Below are 16,814 nucleotides of genomic sequence, written 5' to 3' on the forward strand. Positions count from 1 at the left end.
TCCTATATGGGGTTCATTGAGCTTCTTGGATGATCGGCTTTTCATCTTTCATGGTATTGGGGATGTTTTCTGTCAGCAGTTCTTCAGTGATCCTCTCTGTTTTCTGTTTTCTCTTCCTGTTCTGGAACTCTGATCACTCGCGGATTTTTGCTTTTGATTGTATCCCACATAATTCTCAGAGTTTCTTCATTTTTCTTCGTTCTTTTTTCTGATTTTCTTCAGAGTTGTATGCCAGTGTTTGTCTTCAATTTCGCTGATCCTGTCTTCCATTGTTTCAAACCTGCTCCTTGGCCCTTCTGTGACACTGTCCATTTCTGAAATCTTGTTGTTTATCTTTTGGATTTCTAATTGTTGTTTTTGTATGATTTCTACTTGTGAATTTATTTTAGCATTTTGTTCCTGTATTATTTTCTTGAATTCTTCCATTTTTTGTATTTTCTGTGAATTTGTCCGCATTCTCCATGAATTTGTCTAGTTTTTCCTCATTTTTGTCACTTTTTGCTTCAACTCTTCGGTATTTCTGAATATTAGATATTTGAATTCCCTATCAGGTCTAGTACCTTTTCTTCTACTGGAAGGTCATCTGGTGTTTTATTTTGGACACCTACTGGAGCCATCCTGTCCTGTTTTTGTAAATGTTTTGATATTGTTTGCTGTCTTTGGGGCATTCAGTGGTTATTTTCCTCGTTTATTGATTGTAGGTTTGTTTCATCTTGCTTTTTTGTTTTATTTGGTTATGTCTGAGCAGGCGGGCTGTGCCTTCTTTGTTGTTTGCTCGTCTGTGGGCACGATACTTTTCACCTTCTTCTCCAGTGGGCAAGGTCAGTCACTCAGGTATGGTAGAGCAGGTCAGGTCCAGCTGAAGGGGAGTTGCTGGGATGGGTTGTTTGTGGCACGTACCAGGGCTGACAGTGCAGACCAGGAATCAGTGCCGGGCAGTTTCCAGTAGGCCGTGCTTGTGCTGCTTGGGAGTGTGATGTTCAGCACACAGTGCAGGCAGGCAGGAAGGAGGGGGTAGATTGCAGTGGAGCTAAGATGGTTATGGGAAAGATGAGAGAAAGGAGACAGGAACAGGAGCCAAAAACATACACACAAACAAAAAAGAGTGCTAAGGGAGCTTGCTGTTGGAGTAGAAAGATGAGAGCCTGAGAAATGGAGAAAAAGAAAAAGGGTAAAAGAAAAAATGAATTAATCAGGAAACTGGAAATGAAGAAAGACAAAAAGGGAATACGAGAGAGAAGAAAACAAAACAAAACACAAAAAACAAGGAAAAAAATGCCCCCAGGGATGTCCCTGTGCATCTGCGCAGAGTAAGGGAGTAGCTTCCAAGCCACACGCTACTGCCTGGCTAGAAGGGGTTCCAAGCCGAGAAAAGAAAAAGAAAACAAACAAATCAGAGCAAACAAACAAAAAAGCCCCAGGAGTCACACCAGCATGGCGACATGGGCCGGGAAGCAGTTTCACAGTCGAGTGGTGTTTCGCAGCCTTTCAGGAAGAAGCAAAGTTGGCGCATGGAGCCAGGTATTTGGGAGGAAGGAGTGGGAGGTGGTGAGAGGTAAGGAAGAAATCTACAGAAGTGGAAGAAAGCAACACCAGCAGCCAACAAAAGGCACTCAGGGAGCCAGCCAGTGCGGGCAGGTGGAATCCGAGCGACATCGGGGTGAAGCTGGTGCTTACCGGCCAAGAGACTGTGGCTGCAGGAAGCAGAGGAGGCTAAGTGGGGGTGAAGAAGGGTAGGGAGTGGGAAAACCTGTATCGCTGGTTACCGGTTGTTCTGTCTCCTGCTGGAAGCTCCATGAATCTGCTTTTTCATACTCCCTGTTCGCTGATCTCCTGTAGGAGTCCAAGATAGCGGATCCGTGCTGTGGTAGCTGATAAGTACCTCTCCATGTATCTCTCCTCACTCTCTATTCTCGGTCAGTTTCTTATTCCATTCAGTGCCTGGCTGAGTTCTTTATCTCTTCATTTGATGCTAAGGGTTTCAGGATTGATGTGTGACTCTTTGACTTAGTTTTTCTGATCTTTGCTGTGGAGGGACAGCGTGGTGCTTCTGATTATAGGGCCATGTTGCCTGGAAGTCCTCTCTGTTGTTCTTAACCTCTTTTTCATATTCTCCTGTCTCCTTGTCCCTGTGTTACATTATAAGTAATTTCTTTCAGTCTGTCTTTACTACGTTTTTTAAAAATTTTAGATATAATTCGCAAACCACAAAGTACCGTTTTAAAGTGTACACTTAGGTAGTTTTTAGTGTATTCACAAGGTTGTGCAACTGTCACCATGATCCAACTCCAGAACATTTTCATCACTCTACTACATCTTTTTCAAGTATTAGCTAATCTGTTTTTTAACTCATCCCCTGGGGTGTTTTTGTTTGTTTCTTTGCTTTTGATAACTGTGTTCTTCAATTGTAAATGTCTAATTTGGTTCTTTGTGTAGTCTGCCTACTTATTTTTATAGTGCTTCTTATTTCTGTAGTTCCGTCCTATTTTTAAACATTTTATACTGTTTTATATTTGGTAACAGATTAAGCCGGGATCTGAGATTCTTGGGGGCCTAAATCTGTTGTTTATTTCCACTGACTCTCACTTACAATAGCTTTATTTCCTTTTGTGTATGGTGATCTTTGATTGTAACTCATATTTGGCTGATCTTAACCTAGGGAAATTTTTAGGTCAAAATTGAGAATGCTTTTTGAGAGAGTTTGTGGTTCCCTTTGCAAAGACCCAGAGATCCTGGGATCTCTCCTATCCACTTCCAGGTTCTTTTATTTAATGAGGAGTCTCACACTTAGCTCATCCACCTTGCTCAAAGCTCAAGTCCCCAGTGTCACCCACATGTCTTCAGGAAAGCCGTTGCCTTTCCTGTCTCTGGTTTCAGATTCAGATCATGGTGGATTTTTTTGTTTTGTTTTCTCTAGTTGCCCCTTTTGGGATCAGCCTTTCTTCCTTTGGATCCAGCAGTGCAGTAAAAAATGTATTTTTTATGGGATCTGGGTTTTTTTTTAGCCAGTTAGAATGTAACTTAGGAGCAGGGCATGGCAGAGAATCTAGTTCACCATACTGCCAAGAGAGAAAGTAAAATTAAACCGTTTGGAACATTTGTTTATTTGAAAACAACTGTTAAGACAACCACATAAATGACACCCTACCAAATTGCCATTTGTGCTCTATCCAGCTATTACTGATACCATTAAATTTATTACCCTTTTTTCTCTCTTCAGGTAAGATAGCTTTCTTTATATAGCATTTACTTAAAATTTCACCAGGTTCATTGTTAGTTTGTTTCTATTTTGTGGTTCTTACAGGATTATGTTGACAAAGAGAAGGCAATTGCAAAAGCCTTGGAAGACCTCAGAGCCAATTTCTACTGTGAACTCTGTGATAAGCAGTATCAGAAACATCAGGAATTTGACAACCATATCAACTCCTATGATCATGCACACAAGCAGGTGAGGAATAGTTACCTGCTAACAAAGAAACAGATACTTTTACGTGTTAAAACTATAGAATTTTATGAGTGTACCCAAAAAAACTTGGTGAATATCGTTTCTTTTGTCTGCTGGTTTTTATCTGAGGTCGTCTGGCGTATTTGATTTTTTCAGAGGCAGCAGTTCTGACGTAGATCTTCCTCTCCCCACCCTTCCCTTAATGATATTAAGTAGACTGAAGAATTGTGAGTTTCATAAATTTTACATAAAGTTTTTGACTTTGAGTGATTTCTAAATTTTTATTTACTTTGGTAATTCAACTTAAGGTCATTAGGAGCTTTGTTTCCCTTTCTCCCCTTTTCTGAACATGCTAAACTTTGAAACAGTTACCTCAGGCTGTGGTCTTTTCATTTTCCATGTGCTTTATTGGCTACCATTTCCTATCGGTAAGTCATTTGGTTATTCAGTATGCCTTGTAAGGTAGATAAATATGGAGAAGGAAAATAAAATTAGGAACTGCCTTAACTTTAATAAAAAACTCTGATGCTGCATGTTGAAGAGCTTGCTGAAAAAATAAATTACACTTTCTTTATTTGCAGTCTTTTTTTTTAAAATTGATTTAGAAAAGAAACTTGCTTGTACCTAACTAGTTACTGGTATAAAGAAGATGGCGGTAATTCCCCTGGGGAATTTTAGAAGGAGGAAATTAATCTTTAGATCTGTAGGAGAGTTCTGGATTATTAAAGAATTTTAAGCCATTTGGTCTTGGGTGAATTTAACAGAACTCAGTAGGTCTTTGAGGATACAGTAGTTGTATTTGTTAAACTTGTAAGAATTACGAGCATCACTGGAATGATCTCTCTTAAACTGGACCTGTTGAATCAAGATTTTTTTTTACAACTACTTCTTCAACCATAAGATTCAATGCACAGGTAAAAGGCAAGCTTTGACTAAGTTTTACTCTTAATAGCACAGGGATAGTTTGTAAGCTGGTTATGATAGCATACTTTTTTGCAGCAATCTCTTTCATGTTTAACCACACATAACCAATTTAAGATTTTTCCATTGATAGAGTGTTGTAAAAATGGCTTGGAGGCAGTGTCTGACCTCCTCTAATTTCATAAGGGGGCGGGAGAACCAAGACTGACGGCCTAAGGCTGATTTCTGTAGGCAGGGGTCAGACATGCCTCCTCTCTCTGCCATCTTTACTAGTTCTGACACCAGCCATCCCTCCCACAGCACTCTCTACTGGGTTTGATAATTCATTTCAGTGGCCACGCAGAACTTACAAACTGTACTCACAATTATGGTGTTTATTAGGGAAGTAACAGTTACAGTTCAGGCTCGGGAATACTCAGGATACACTTCTTCCATCTGGACAGGACAGCCTCTTCTCAACTGTGGGCATGCTTCTTCCTGGCCCTAGGCCTCTCCCCAAAGGCACTCAACTTTCTCAGTCTGTGGGCTGGGAAGCGGGCCGGGAAGCCCACTTCACCGTCTCCTGCTGCTGGGTCTCATCTGGGTCTCTTCTGCCACTGCCTCTCACCATCCTGTCCTCAGGGTTATAGTTTGTTCTCTCCACCCCGAATGGCAAATACTGTTTATCCCCCTAATTTTTCCAGTTGTTTGATGTATTTATGATTTAGATTTTCAAGTTACTATTTTTAATGAAATTAATAGCAAAAGCTACCTAAGACATTTAGCATCCAAATACATATCTACCTTTGTGGGCTCATGAGAATTTCTTCAATTAAAAAATGTCTTTCATAAATGAAAAGACTCCAGAAGAAACTTCATGCACAAAAAGGACATTTAAAAAGGTTACATTTTTAGTTGATGAAAAATCTTTTGAGTAAAGTTGGAACTAGAAAAAAGAAGCAAGAAAGGTGTAACTCCAACTTGAATAATGTATTGACTTGCTTTTAAGGGGAAAATAAATTCTATCAAAACAAAACAGATTTACAAATTAAATCTGAACAAAAGTAAAAACTAATAAAATTTCACACTGACAACATTAATGTGATGGGTGGTGATGTTTTAGTGATGCTGCTGTCAATCCTGAGTGTAGTAGAGATTGTTACAACTCGGGTTCATTTGAATTTGACATGTTTGTTCTCCTGTGGACCTTGTGATGACTCGGTTCTCTTTCACCACTTTTCTCTTTGCAGTGATTCTTAACTTGGGGAGATTTTGCCCCCCAGGGGACATTTGGCAATGTCCGGAGACTTTTTTTGTCACAACTGGGGGGTGGGGGGTGGTGCAACTAGTACACAGAGGCCAGAGATGCTGCTGAACATCCTACAATACACAGGACAGCGCCCGACAACAAAAATGACCTGACCCAAAATGTCAATCCATAATGCTGAGGTTGAGAAACTCTGCTCTGTTAGAACTACTGAAAAACTTTCAAATACGTGTGATGTTGTGATATCATTTGACCTTTACTTGGTACAATCATATTATCATTTTAAGTATCTGGTTATGTTGTGAACATTTATAAGGTGCTTATCTAGATAATCCAGAATATTCATTCATGGACTACCTATTAGAATGTATCTGTTATCTGCGGTCTGGGAAAAATCTTTAGCTGGTGTGATTAATAAATGCACATGTTTATTTTTTCACCTTAATCAAAAGCTCATCTTAGGTTATTTAAAAAAAAAAAAAAAACAGATGTAGTATGAGTTCCGTTTTGTTTCATTTTTGGTGGCATGTTCTTTAGTTCATTTGATTGAAATACAAGCTTTTCCACCTTTCTTCATGCTGCTTTCTTAATGTAAATGACAGAATCTGGAAACAGAATGTTGTAAGCATATAAATAAACAACAACAAAAAACACAGTACTAAATTTTTTATAGTTTAACTCTTCCCTGTGCTTAGAATTTATAAGGAATCTTTAATCGACCTTGGTATAGTTAAATAACCCCCAACAGGAAGTAGGTCCTATTTTGTGTTCTTCTTTGATGGACATGAACTTACCATACAAATGGACCTACCATTTTCCAAATTCTTGCTCTAAAATCATAAAGACACCCTGTCTTGTCTTCCAGGAAGGCACACAGGATTCTTATGAATCTGAGATAATAGGTAAGTACATTTAGCCCTATGTTAGTAATCCCTAGTTTGCATCTTCCATCAAATTATTATGGTAGTGATAAAGTACTAGTATAGGCAGGATCCTGAACATACCTTTACCTTTATTCAGCACACATAATCTCTCAAAAAGCAGCTATGTGGTCACCCTCATTCATGGTGATTTTATTTTTTTTTTGGATGAGTGTGTTATGTGCTTTACCATATTCACTAGGTTTTCTCAAATTTCCTAAGATATTTTATGAAGAAAGTCATTAATACCAAAATATTAAGACCCAGCTTAATCTTCAAAGATGCAAAAGCTAGTGAAAGTGATAAATTTTAATACATTTTGAACTCTCCAAGGGTAGGGCTTTCTGTTCCTTAAGATATAACCGAAACTATGATTCGTTTTTATATGTTAGTTCTGATATGCCTGAATGTTCAAAAAACATTAGCACCCATCTTCTCCTACCTTTGTTGACTTGGTTATAAGTTAAAGTTGAATTTGAAATTAAACATTTTTCCATCCCTACTTGCCTCTTTAATTATTTTTCATATCTTTTTTATAAACGTGTCTACTAACGGATATGACAGTGGAAATTATTTTCTTCAGTTTTTCAAGGGGCTTAAAGTTCAAATTCCAAAGACATTCTCTTTCTCAGAAGTAAATTTGTAGCAGCATGATAATAGTCAATACCTTCTTTTATCTAACTCCTATCATTAAATATTGAATTTGCGCCACTGGATGATTTTGGTAATTGTATTTAATAATTATTCAATCTTCATTATGCCCATTGTAACTTAAATTATTTTCTCCACTCTTATTAAGCTAAAGAAAACTTTATTTATTAGTAATTATTAGTCACATGTACTCTTTCACTTTAGTACCAGGCTACTATGTTTATTATAACACTTCTTTTTTTTTCCTTTCTTGGTGCTTGTTTTCTACTTAAGATTCTTATCCTCTTCTGTTGTGCCACTAAGGGTTCCTCCCCACCAGAGATCACAAAAAATTATTGTTTGGCCTTTATGCTGTTAGTTTTATCCCTTTAATTTCAGTTGCTTCCCTCTTTTTAAAAATTAGGAGATTTCATATAATTCAGATTTTGGCTTGTCTTGGAAAATTTAAATATCTGACAACATTATGCCTGTATTTCAATATACATAATCGTCTGTGGTAGCCTTATCCAGTCATCAAAATCTGGCACTCTAAAACAGCTTCAAGAAATTCCTTTAACTTTCAGAGAGAACTACTGTCTTGGTCAGAAGGAAGAATACTTTCACCTCAGATAGCTTCAGTATGAGAACCTCTATACTTTTTATGTTTTCTGAAAAGACTGAAGTATCATTTAATACCTAGGTTATGAGGTCTGCTTCGGCTGTGAATAAAAGTAGTAGTTTCTTAGCTCTAAATAGCTGAACTAAAACAGATGAAGCCTATAGCCACCACCGTGGCTTCTCTATTCTAAATTGTACAGAATAGAATCTATTACTATATGATTTTAGTTAAGTTTGTCTGAACGATTGCAACTACTTTTTGACAGTATTGCTTAATTATTAGTTGACTGAGTAATTCAGTACCCAGTCATGTATATTACTAAGGAACAGAAATTTGAGAGTTTTCCTCATTGCTCAAAAGTGAAACAGATTCTGAAGTGTATTTTCTGAGAAATTCCTTGGTAATAGAAGCAGTAGTCATTTTTGGACTTCACAAAGACTTCAGTGAAGGTTGGAGTGGTCGCTGTCCGTTTAAAATGTCACTGTTTACTGATTGGATTTTTGCCTCTTAAGATTTTTACATCGTTTGATATTCTGTATGCTTGATTTATGGGGCAACAGGACAATAAGCATATCACAACCAGTTGGATCTCTGGAAAGCCAAATGCAGATTTGAAGAAATGCAGACTAGGTTTCTTTATCAGTGATGCTTTGAGATTCAGTGGGGTGAAAACCTAGAAGTAAATTAAAAAAGGCAAGATGAGAGAAGACAATTCTAGGACTAAATTAAAAAGAAAATGATGCCTCTAAGACGTTAGACCACCAAGATCAGTGACCCATGAATATATTCCTTAAGTACTTTATTTTTGGGCTGTTTACAGAATGTTTGTCCTTAGAAGACCATAAAGTAATTATTGCAAAGATGTGAAATCAGTTTGGAAACTATAAAGTAGCTATGAATCCAAAGCTTCATAAATGTTGATTTAAACAGTAGTTTACTTCTGTTATTATTATGCATTGAGAAGCAAAGCAAGTGTGAAGGGGGAAATGTATCTCAGAACTTGAGCATATTATAGTTTTATTTTAATAGCCTATAGCAAAGATGTAAAAGTTTTAGGCAGTGGTACTCTGTACCAGTGTGGATGCTGTTTTCTTTGGAGCTTTGCTTAATAAGAGAATCCATATCATCCAGCCAGTCTTCCAAAAATTGAGCATATTTTGAGCCTTTTCACGTGGGGGCTACCATGTTAAATCTTATGTACTCACCAACTCTGCTTGTGTTGGGAATAGACTTTTTTGTACACTCATCTGTCAAAACCTAGTTAACCTTGCAAAAATCTGCATCAGCTCAAGGAAACTGTCTGCTTTTCTGTATAGGGGTAACCCTAAAGAGCCCTTTGGAAAGCTAATATTGTGGGTAAACTCTGCATTCTCTTATTATGCATGTGTAACTCTGGTTCTTCATCCTGGCACACAATCCCGATGTGAATAAAAATGATTCTACATAATTTATGTTCTGCAGCTTTCAACCTGCTTTCTGCCCCTATACACTTTAATTAATTGCAGTGATTCATGGAGACGAGATTCTGGAATGAGGCTGTGTGTTCTCTTGTTGACTGCAAAGTAAGAGCAACCTAAGTAATAATGATAAGTTCATTAGTGAAAATGCAAAAAGAGCTCTGAACTGGGAAATTGCTATTCCGTTTGCTTTCGGCCCAACCATCTCATCAATTATGCTCTTTCAATAAAGGGCAAATCTTTGTCTCCAGACATGATCTGGAGAGCTATGGAGATATACTTAAAACTCATTATCCACTAAACCGCAAGGGAATACCATTTCATACCCATTAGTATAGCTACAATAGAAAAGACACAATAAAAAGTATTGGCAAGGATTTGGAGAAATTAGAACCCTCATACATTGCTGCTGGCGTTGTAAAATGGTTCAGCCACTCTGGAAAATGGTCTGCCAGTTCCTCAAAAAGCTAAACATAGAATTACTGTATGACTCAGCATTTCCACTCTTAGGTATATACTTAGGAGAATGAAAACATGTGTCCATACAGAAACTCATACAAGAATGTTCATAGCAGCAGCATTCATAATAAGCAAAAGGTGGCAACAACCCAAATGTCCATTAGCTGATGAATAGATAAATATAATGTATATCCATATAAAAGAAAGAATATTACTCAGCCATAAAAAGGAATGATGTACTGATACACATGCATGAACCTTGAACATATTATGCTAAGTGAAAGAAACTAGTCACTAAATACCCCATATTGTATGATTCCATTTATATGAAAAGTCAAGAATAGGCAAATCAACAGAGACAGAAAGTAGATTGGTGGTTTGGGGAGCTGGGCCCAGATGGGAATGGGGAGTGACTGCTAATGGGTATGAGGTTGTTCTAGAATTAGATGGTGGTGCTTATTCAACTCTGTGAGTGTACTACAAGCTACTAAATTGTATACTTTAAAAAGGACGAATTTTATGGTATATGTATTAAAATGTGGTGGTGGTAATAGCCATATAAATATGTTTATATATTTATACACACACATATACACACAGACATATGTATGTCTGTGTGTGTATTAAAATACCTTAAAGCAGGCATACCACAGGTACTGTTAAAGAATCTACTTTTAAGGCTTTTTACTGAGTTCCTAAACATAGCAAAGCAAGTATTCCACAGTAATTTTATGACAAATTAATTTGCTATCCACTTAATGATATTAGTAGTCATTGTGCTGCAAAGTAATTTGGACGTAAACGGTAAGTATTGTCATAAATGACTAATTAATATTACTCTTATCCAGCCAAAAGAATTTATTCTTTTCTTTTTCCCTTTCAGTTTTTTCAATACCTGTAATCAGCATCAGTGTTTAGTTTTCTCTGTTACTGAATAAGATTAATTTTTGTCGCTCACTGATATGCATGTGCTAAAATGAAGAATTTATACCTAATGTCCAGTAACTTGGATTTCCTTAACCATTCAGTCATAATCTTCCCTCCCTGGGTATTTTAATGCGGAGGCTGTCTGTGTTCTCTCCTGGTCTTTTCTCTCTCACCACATAGAGATGTCCTGGATGGCCTCATCCAGAAGCATCCGTACACTGAAACTTAAGTCGGGGTGACCTGGCCAAGCAACAACTACAGCATGTATACTTCAAATGGAGAGGGGAGAGGAGACTTCCATTAAGGTTATGGCATGAGAGAGAGGCAAGAAGGCACAGTGGGAAATGAGGCTGTGGGTCTTAGGTATGCAGAATTGTTGGCATAAGAGGAAAGGGAGTCTTTAAGGTTGCAAGATGCCAGATTAGGCTTAGCCAAAAAAGGTCAAGGTGCAAACAACCACACCTTCTTTACTCACCCTGCTTCCCATCTCTGTCAGCAAATAGTACACGGAAGTGTGTGCGTGCGTGCGTGCGTGCGTGCGTGTGTGTGCGTGTTCCCCTTCCTAACATTCCTCTCCCCAAAACTAATTTAAAACCTGAAACCAGTTAGATAAATGTTTATTGAGCATCTCTTAATGTGCCATAGACAATGATGTGTGCACTGGGGTTAGTTACAAAGGACAACTAAACCTCAGTCCCTATTGTGGGGATGTAGGGTTGCTATCTGGTGAGAGAAGGAAACCATGGATAATCTTTTGACTCTAAAGAGACAAATCAGGTTTTCTCTCCAGAGCTGAGTAAATATAAAACATAGGAATTTTAGTGGCAGTAAATGCTCTACCTTAAATTCTGTTTTCTGATACCTGAAATTCATTTCATGTGGAACAATGGTTTTTATTCTTTAAATTTAGATAGATTTAAAATGCTTGAGAACGATAGTAATCACATGTTCCTAGTCAAGTGTACTCAGTGAAGGATGAATGCCTAGTATCAACTTCTGTTTTGATAAAGGAGAACAGGGTAGCACCAGAAGGTTCCAAAAGATTTTATCAGATTCGGTCCTTTATTTGTCTTTAGGAGAAACTTTAGCAAGAACAGTGTCATGTCTTGCTACTGACAGAGCAATAACTTTCTCAAAATTTCTATCCATTATAGAAAGAAGCTATATATCTTGAGGGCCAGATTAAGGATGATTTTCTACAAAGCCTGATTGTTGTAGTTCCCTTGTTTTAGTAGGTATAATGAGGCAGATGCTTCTGCTCATGAAGTCTGCATTTAAAGAGAAGTAGTTGGATGCTGGGTGATCCTTTTCTGCAAATTTATTACCCACATTAAAAACCTGGTAAGGTTTACTAGATTCTCGTTTCCCTGGCTTATTTGTTCAGAGTTGGATGATAAGCAGGAGTTTGTGTCTGGAGTAAGACAGTTTTCTGCCAACACAGTGCTGTATAGCTGTGCTTTAAGAATTGGAATGTCATTTACATGTGAAATGGTCTTTAGCCCAAAGAGCTACAATTATGTGAGTGGGTATCAAGTGCTGGGTCAAAAGACCTCTACTGGTTTTTTGGAAAGTTTAGTAGAAATCTCAGCTACTATGTGACTGAGACTTACTGGGAAAAGTTCTTCTATTTCTGTGCAAAAAATATGTCCTTTTTTTTTTTTGGAAACATGCTATTGATTTTTCAGCAAAATAGGATCTTCACATCCTTTTATTTTGAATGGGGTTCCGTCTCCTATTCTTTGAATCAAAATATTTTCCAGCTAAAAATGTGTTATTTGACTTAAAATTCTGTTAATAAGCTTTAATAGAGAAGTTTCCAATAAAATAAGGAAATTTATGAACAACTCTTTAGAAAGCGTTCTTTATAGTTTGCAGAGATAAAGACGTAGTAGCTTTGGAGTCAGTTTAAATGATTAATTATATCCATTCCAACTGTGTCCCAGTTTGGAGTTTTAACTTGCATTTTTGTTTATGGTATGGAATTTGCTCGGCCTTTGACAAGAGTTTTTGGATTGATGACACATCTGCAATTTTTGGTTTCCTTACATGAGCTCTTTCTCTTCTCTGAAAGGCAGGTATGTTGCTTCTCTATTCTCACCTGAAGAAGTTATCTAAAGTTGTGTTCCTCTTTAGAATTTAAGAAGAAAGTCGAAGTACCAACTCATAGAGAATTTCACACGCACATTCAGTGGCAAATGAGCCAGGCCTGGTAGTCTTTTGGAATAAAATAGGCACTTTGGGAAGCCTGACTCTGAATTAGGGCCTTGTAGCTTTATCAAAGGGGCACTGGCGGTTCAGTGAACCCAGGTTCGATATTCAGCCAGTGCACCTCTGCACAGCTACCACGCATCTGTCAGTGGAGGTTTGTGTGTTGCTATGATGCTGAAAAGCCTTCAACAGAGCTTCCAGACCCAGACAGACTAGGAAGAAAGGCCTGGCAGTCTACTTTTGAAAATCAGCCCATGAAACCTTATGGATCACAACATGAGATCTGTAACTGATCATGGAGATGGCACAGGAACAGGCAGCATTTTGTTCCATTGTACATGGGATCACCATGAGTCAGGGCCGACTCAATGGCAGCTAACAACATTTGTAAAAATTAGTTTTTGGATAGGAAGTTGAGGCATTTCTGGTCAATGCCTTTTTTGCCATTTGGCTCAATTCTGCCCTGAAGTAATGAACTTAAAATTTTAAGCTTTTTGTTTCTCTGAAGAATGCGCCTTCCTACTAGCTGAGAGTAATAGCTGGAAAGACCATATTATATATCTTGAATATATATATCCCTAATACCAGTTGCCATTGAGTCAATTCCGACTCACAGCAACCCTATAAGACAGAGTGGAACTGCCCTATAGGGTTTCCAGGGAGCAGCTGGTGGATTCGAACTGCTGACTTCTTGGTTAGCAGCCGAGCTCTTGACCACTGTGCCACAAGGACTCCATACATATCCCTATTAAACCCATTACACATCAAGTCGATTCTGACTCATAGTGACCCTATAGGACAGAGTAGAACTGCCACATTGGGTTTCCAAGGCTGTAAATCTTCACGGAAGCAGACTGCCACATCTTTTTCCCAAGGAGCGGCTGGTGGGTTCAAACCGATCTTTTGGTTAGCAGCCAAGTGCTTAACCACTGTGCCACCAGGGCCCCTCCATGTCCCTAGTAGAGATATGAAAATATTTCATATCAACCTTTCCTACAAACGGTAGAAATTTTATTTGGGAAAAATCAAGGATCCCGTGTTTAAGCCAGTTATTCACCAAGCGTTTACCATACACTTTCTGTAGACTTAGTACTGCTCCATGCACTTCAGGGTTGATTGCGAAGATAAGCCCTAGTCCCTATCCTACATGAAGAGGGAGCAGTATTGGAACAGTTGTGACCTACTAAGTGCTTTCCATTTATTTTGACAATCTCATAACTCTTTTGATAGATAGTCCTGTTTTTCTAATGAGGGAACTGGAGCTCAGAGAGGTGAAATCACTTGGCTAGTAATTAATGGAGTTTAACCCAGCTGTTCCTGACTCTGAAGTTTTACATGTACTACCTTTCTGTAAGGCAGGAATGTAGTCAGAGACAAAAATATGGTTGGTAGAAGGAGGTATACATACTAAGTGCTGTGGTAGTTCAGAAAGAAGAAAAACCCTATCTGAACAATCAGGGACAGATAGGGGTCAGTAGAGACTTAGTGAGGGGAATTTAGTTTGACCTTGAGTAGGAAGGAGAGATTTGGAATTAGGCATCCATTCTAGGTAGAGGAAAAGGTAAACCCTAAAACCCATGTCTTATTATTTTTATCAGAATGTCCTCATCTGAGAGAGACCTCAAATACACATTTTGGGTTAGGGCAGATGGGCGTTGCCAAGCGCTGAACTCTGAGGTGTTTGGATTAGAATTCAGGTATTTCCAGTTCTTCTTTCGAGACCCCAGACTTGGCTATAAAGATAGTAAGGGTGGTGTAGGAGTGTTTACTACACCTTATACAGCACCAGTATAGCTTTGCCTAGAGGGGGACTGCAATTTGAATGTTTATTGACATTCTGTTTTCTTCCCATTGTACCTCCAGACATATACCTGTAGTAGGAATTTGAGGTAGGATATCTTCAGGATGATGTGCACATGGTCCTATCCTTTCATCTTCAATGTTGCCCAAGTGGCTACTGAATGATGGGAAAGCCTCATCTCTGTCTGACTCAGCCTAGAGACTCCAGAGTTTGATAAAATGATTGCCCTTTTGAACAGTGTTACGTAGTTCAGGAAACACCTCCTAAAGTGATGAAATATTTCTAAGAGCTTAGGAAGGAATGACTGAACATGGGGAGATTTTCTAGGCTTTTAGGGTAGCTAGAGAGAGGGCGACAGATAGGATAAAAACACACTTTCTATTTAAGTCTTGGCTAGAGAGCCTCTTAAGTGTTAGGGAAGAAAAAACTAGGTTTGTGGCCTAAAACAATCACATGAAAGGCCTCATGGCCCGTTTTTCTCTGCTTCATTCCCCTGGGAAGGAGGAAATTGGAATTCATATTTACTTAAAGTACTTTTTAAAGTCTTGAAATGGTTTTATAAAAACCTTAATTCTAGGCAGCCAGCCTCGGTGAAATAGTTTTGCCAGCTGTTGCTTGCTTGAACTTTCCCCAAAGTAAAGGTAAATGAAAAATCCAAGACTGACCACTTTTAGACAACAGTTTTCCTTTTCCCAAGTTCTGTAACCATTTTTCTGGAAGAAATACAGATATTACCATTTACCTAGTTGGAATCATTACTGTGTCTGTGTGTGTGTATACATACGTGTTGTACAGGTGTTTCCCTTCTCCCCTACCCTTTTAGAGTTGATGGCTTTGTCCCTGATTGTTCAGTATAATAGTTTGCAGATTCACTAAGAGAGCTTGTGTAGTAATGCTTGCTTTATTTATTTATTTTTTCTCTTCCACTCTTGTTTTATTTTTCACTTTTTTTTCTTTGTGATGTGACATTTTCAGCTGATGTATTGAAAGCAAATCCTTCTAATTTGGGAGCCCAGATCACAAGAGTGAGTTTTTTACTAGTGTCTTTAGCTGTATATCTTTTCGTGTGTGTGTCTTTCCACCCTTCTCCCCTCCAAGTTCAGTAAAAATTCAAAACACGTTTCATAAATACTAGATAAGAAAATTCCTCTGTCTGTTGAACATCATGCCTTTCCACAAAGCAATGTCCACTTTATATTGGGTCAAATTCCTTTTTGTAATGCTATTGTAAAAGCATAGGCTAATGTGTGTGTTCTGTTTTGTTCGTTTGCTTTTATATTATATAATGTGTTGAAAACAATTTTAATTCTGTCTTCATTGCAGATAGATACATCTGGACTCTGTCACCAGTTATGTCATGACACTGTTTTTTTGTTTGTTTAATTTTGTTTTTGTTTTTAAGGAAAATTGTATAGTAGCTTCTGGGACTAAAAAATCCATTCTATTATCTGAATTTTAAATAGTAAATTCTTTGACTTATCTCTGTTCTCCCTCCTCATCCCCTGGATGTTCTTCTCAGGGCCATGAAAGAATGAGAAGCTACATGTCTGCTCTCTAATTTCAGCAGACTGACCAGATGAAAGTGGTCAGACTGGTGAGCTCTGAACATGCTAGCATTGGAAGACCTCTAGGGTTTGTTTAATAGTAACAGGAAAAATCTCTTCATGCTGAAAAGAAATAATAGCACCTTTTTATGGTGAAATGAAAGTATGCTTTCTATATGTGAGTTCTGATTCGGATAACCTCCCCATGTAAGCTGTACATTGCTTTTTAAGATCTTACACCTAGGTAATTTTCTGTACTAGCCTAATCCCTTTCTGTTTTCTTTGGCTTCTGTTAAGATTTATCTTATGCTCTGTTTGTCTGGTTTTGCCTCCTGGAAGAGAAGGTGATTAATAGTCCATTTTCTTCCCTCCCAGTGTTCTAAAATTTGCCCATTGCTTTTGAAGTTATTTTATTTTACCCAATAAGGCAAATGATATGCTGTCCTAATTAGAAATGCAGGTACTTCAAGTGTTTTGCCCAAAGTAATCAGCCACTGTGTTTTCAATTACAGTGAAGTATAATAATGTATTCTACACTAGCCCTGTAACCATTGGTTAAGAGTAAATATTCTAAAGGTCTTGCTGTCAGGATCCCAATGTCACTGTAAATCACCTACCCTCTTTTCCTTTCTTTCTG

At 38.0% G+C, this 16,814-nt stretch overlaps 1 protein-coding gene across 4 annotated transcripts in view; it reads left to right on the plus strand.

Annotated features, from left to right (window-relative positions):
- GPATCH8 (G-patch domain containing 8) overlaps positions 1–16,814 on the plus strand; it is a 111,697-nt gene that overhangs the window by 82,351 nt on the left and 12,532 nt on the right. For 2 of the 4 annotated variants that reach the window (XM_012554945.1, XM_004374291.2), the window contains one exon: positions 3,305–3,448. The exons of 1 other annotated variant lie outside the window; for it this stretch is intronic. In XM_012554945.1, the coding sequence (XP_012410399.1) occupies positions 3,305–3,448 (144 nt within the window). Of the gene's footprint in view, positions 1–3,304; positions 3,449–6,477; positions 6,515–15,608; positions 15,659–16,814 lie in introns of all 4 variants that reach the window. One more of the 4 variants, XM_023729405.1, reaches the window with a different exon arrangement.

Source organism: Trichechus manatus, unplaced genomic scaffold, assembly GCF_000243295.1.
Source record: "Trichechus manatus latirostris isolate Lorelei unplaced genomic scaffold, TriManLat1.0 scaffold00028, whole genome shotgun sequence".
NCBI lineage: Eukaryota > Metazoa > Chordata > Mammalia > Sirenia > Trichechidae > Trichechus > Trichechus manatus.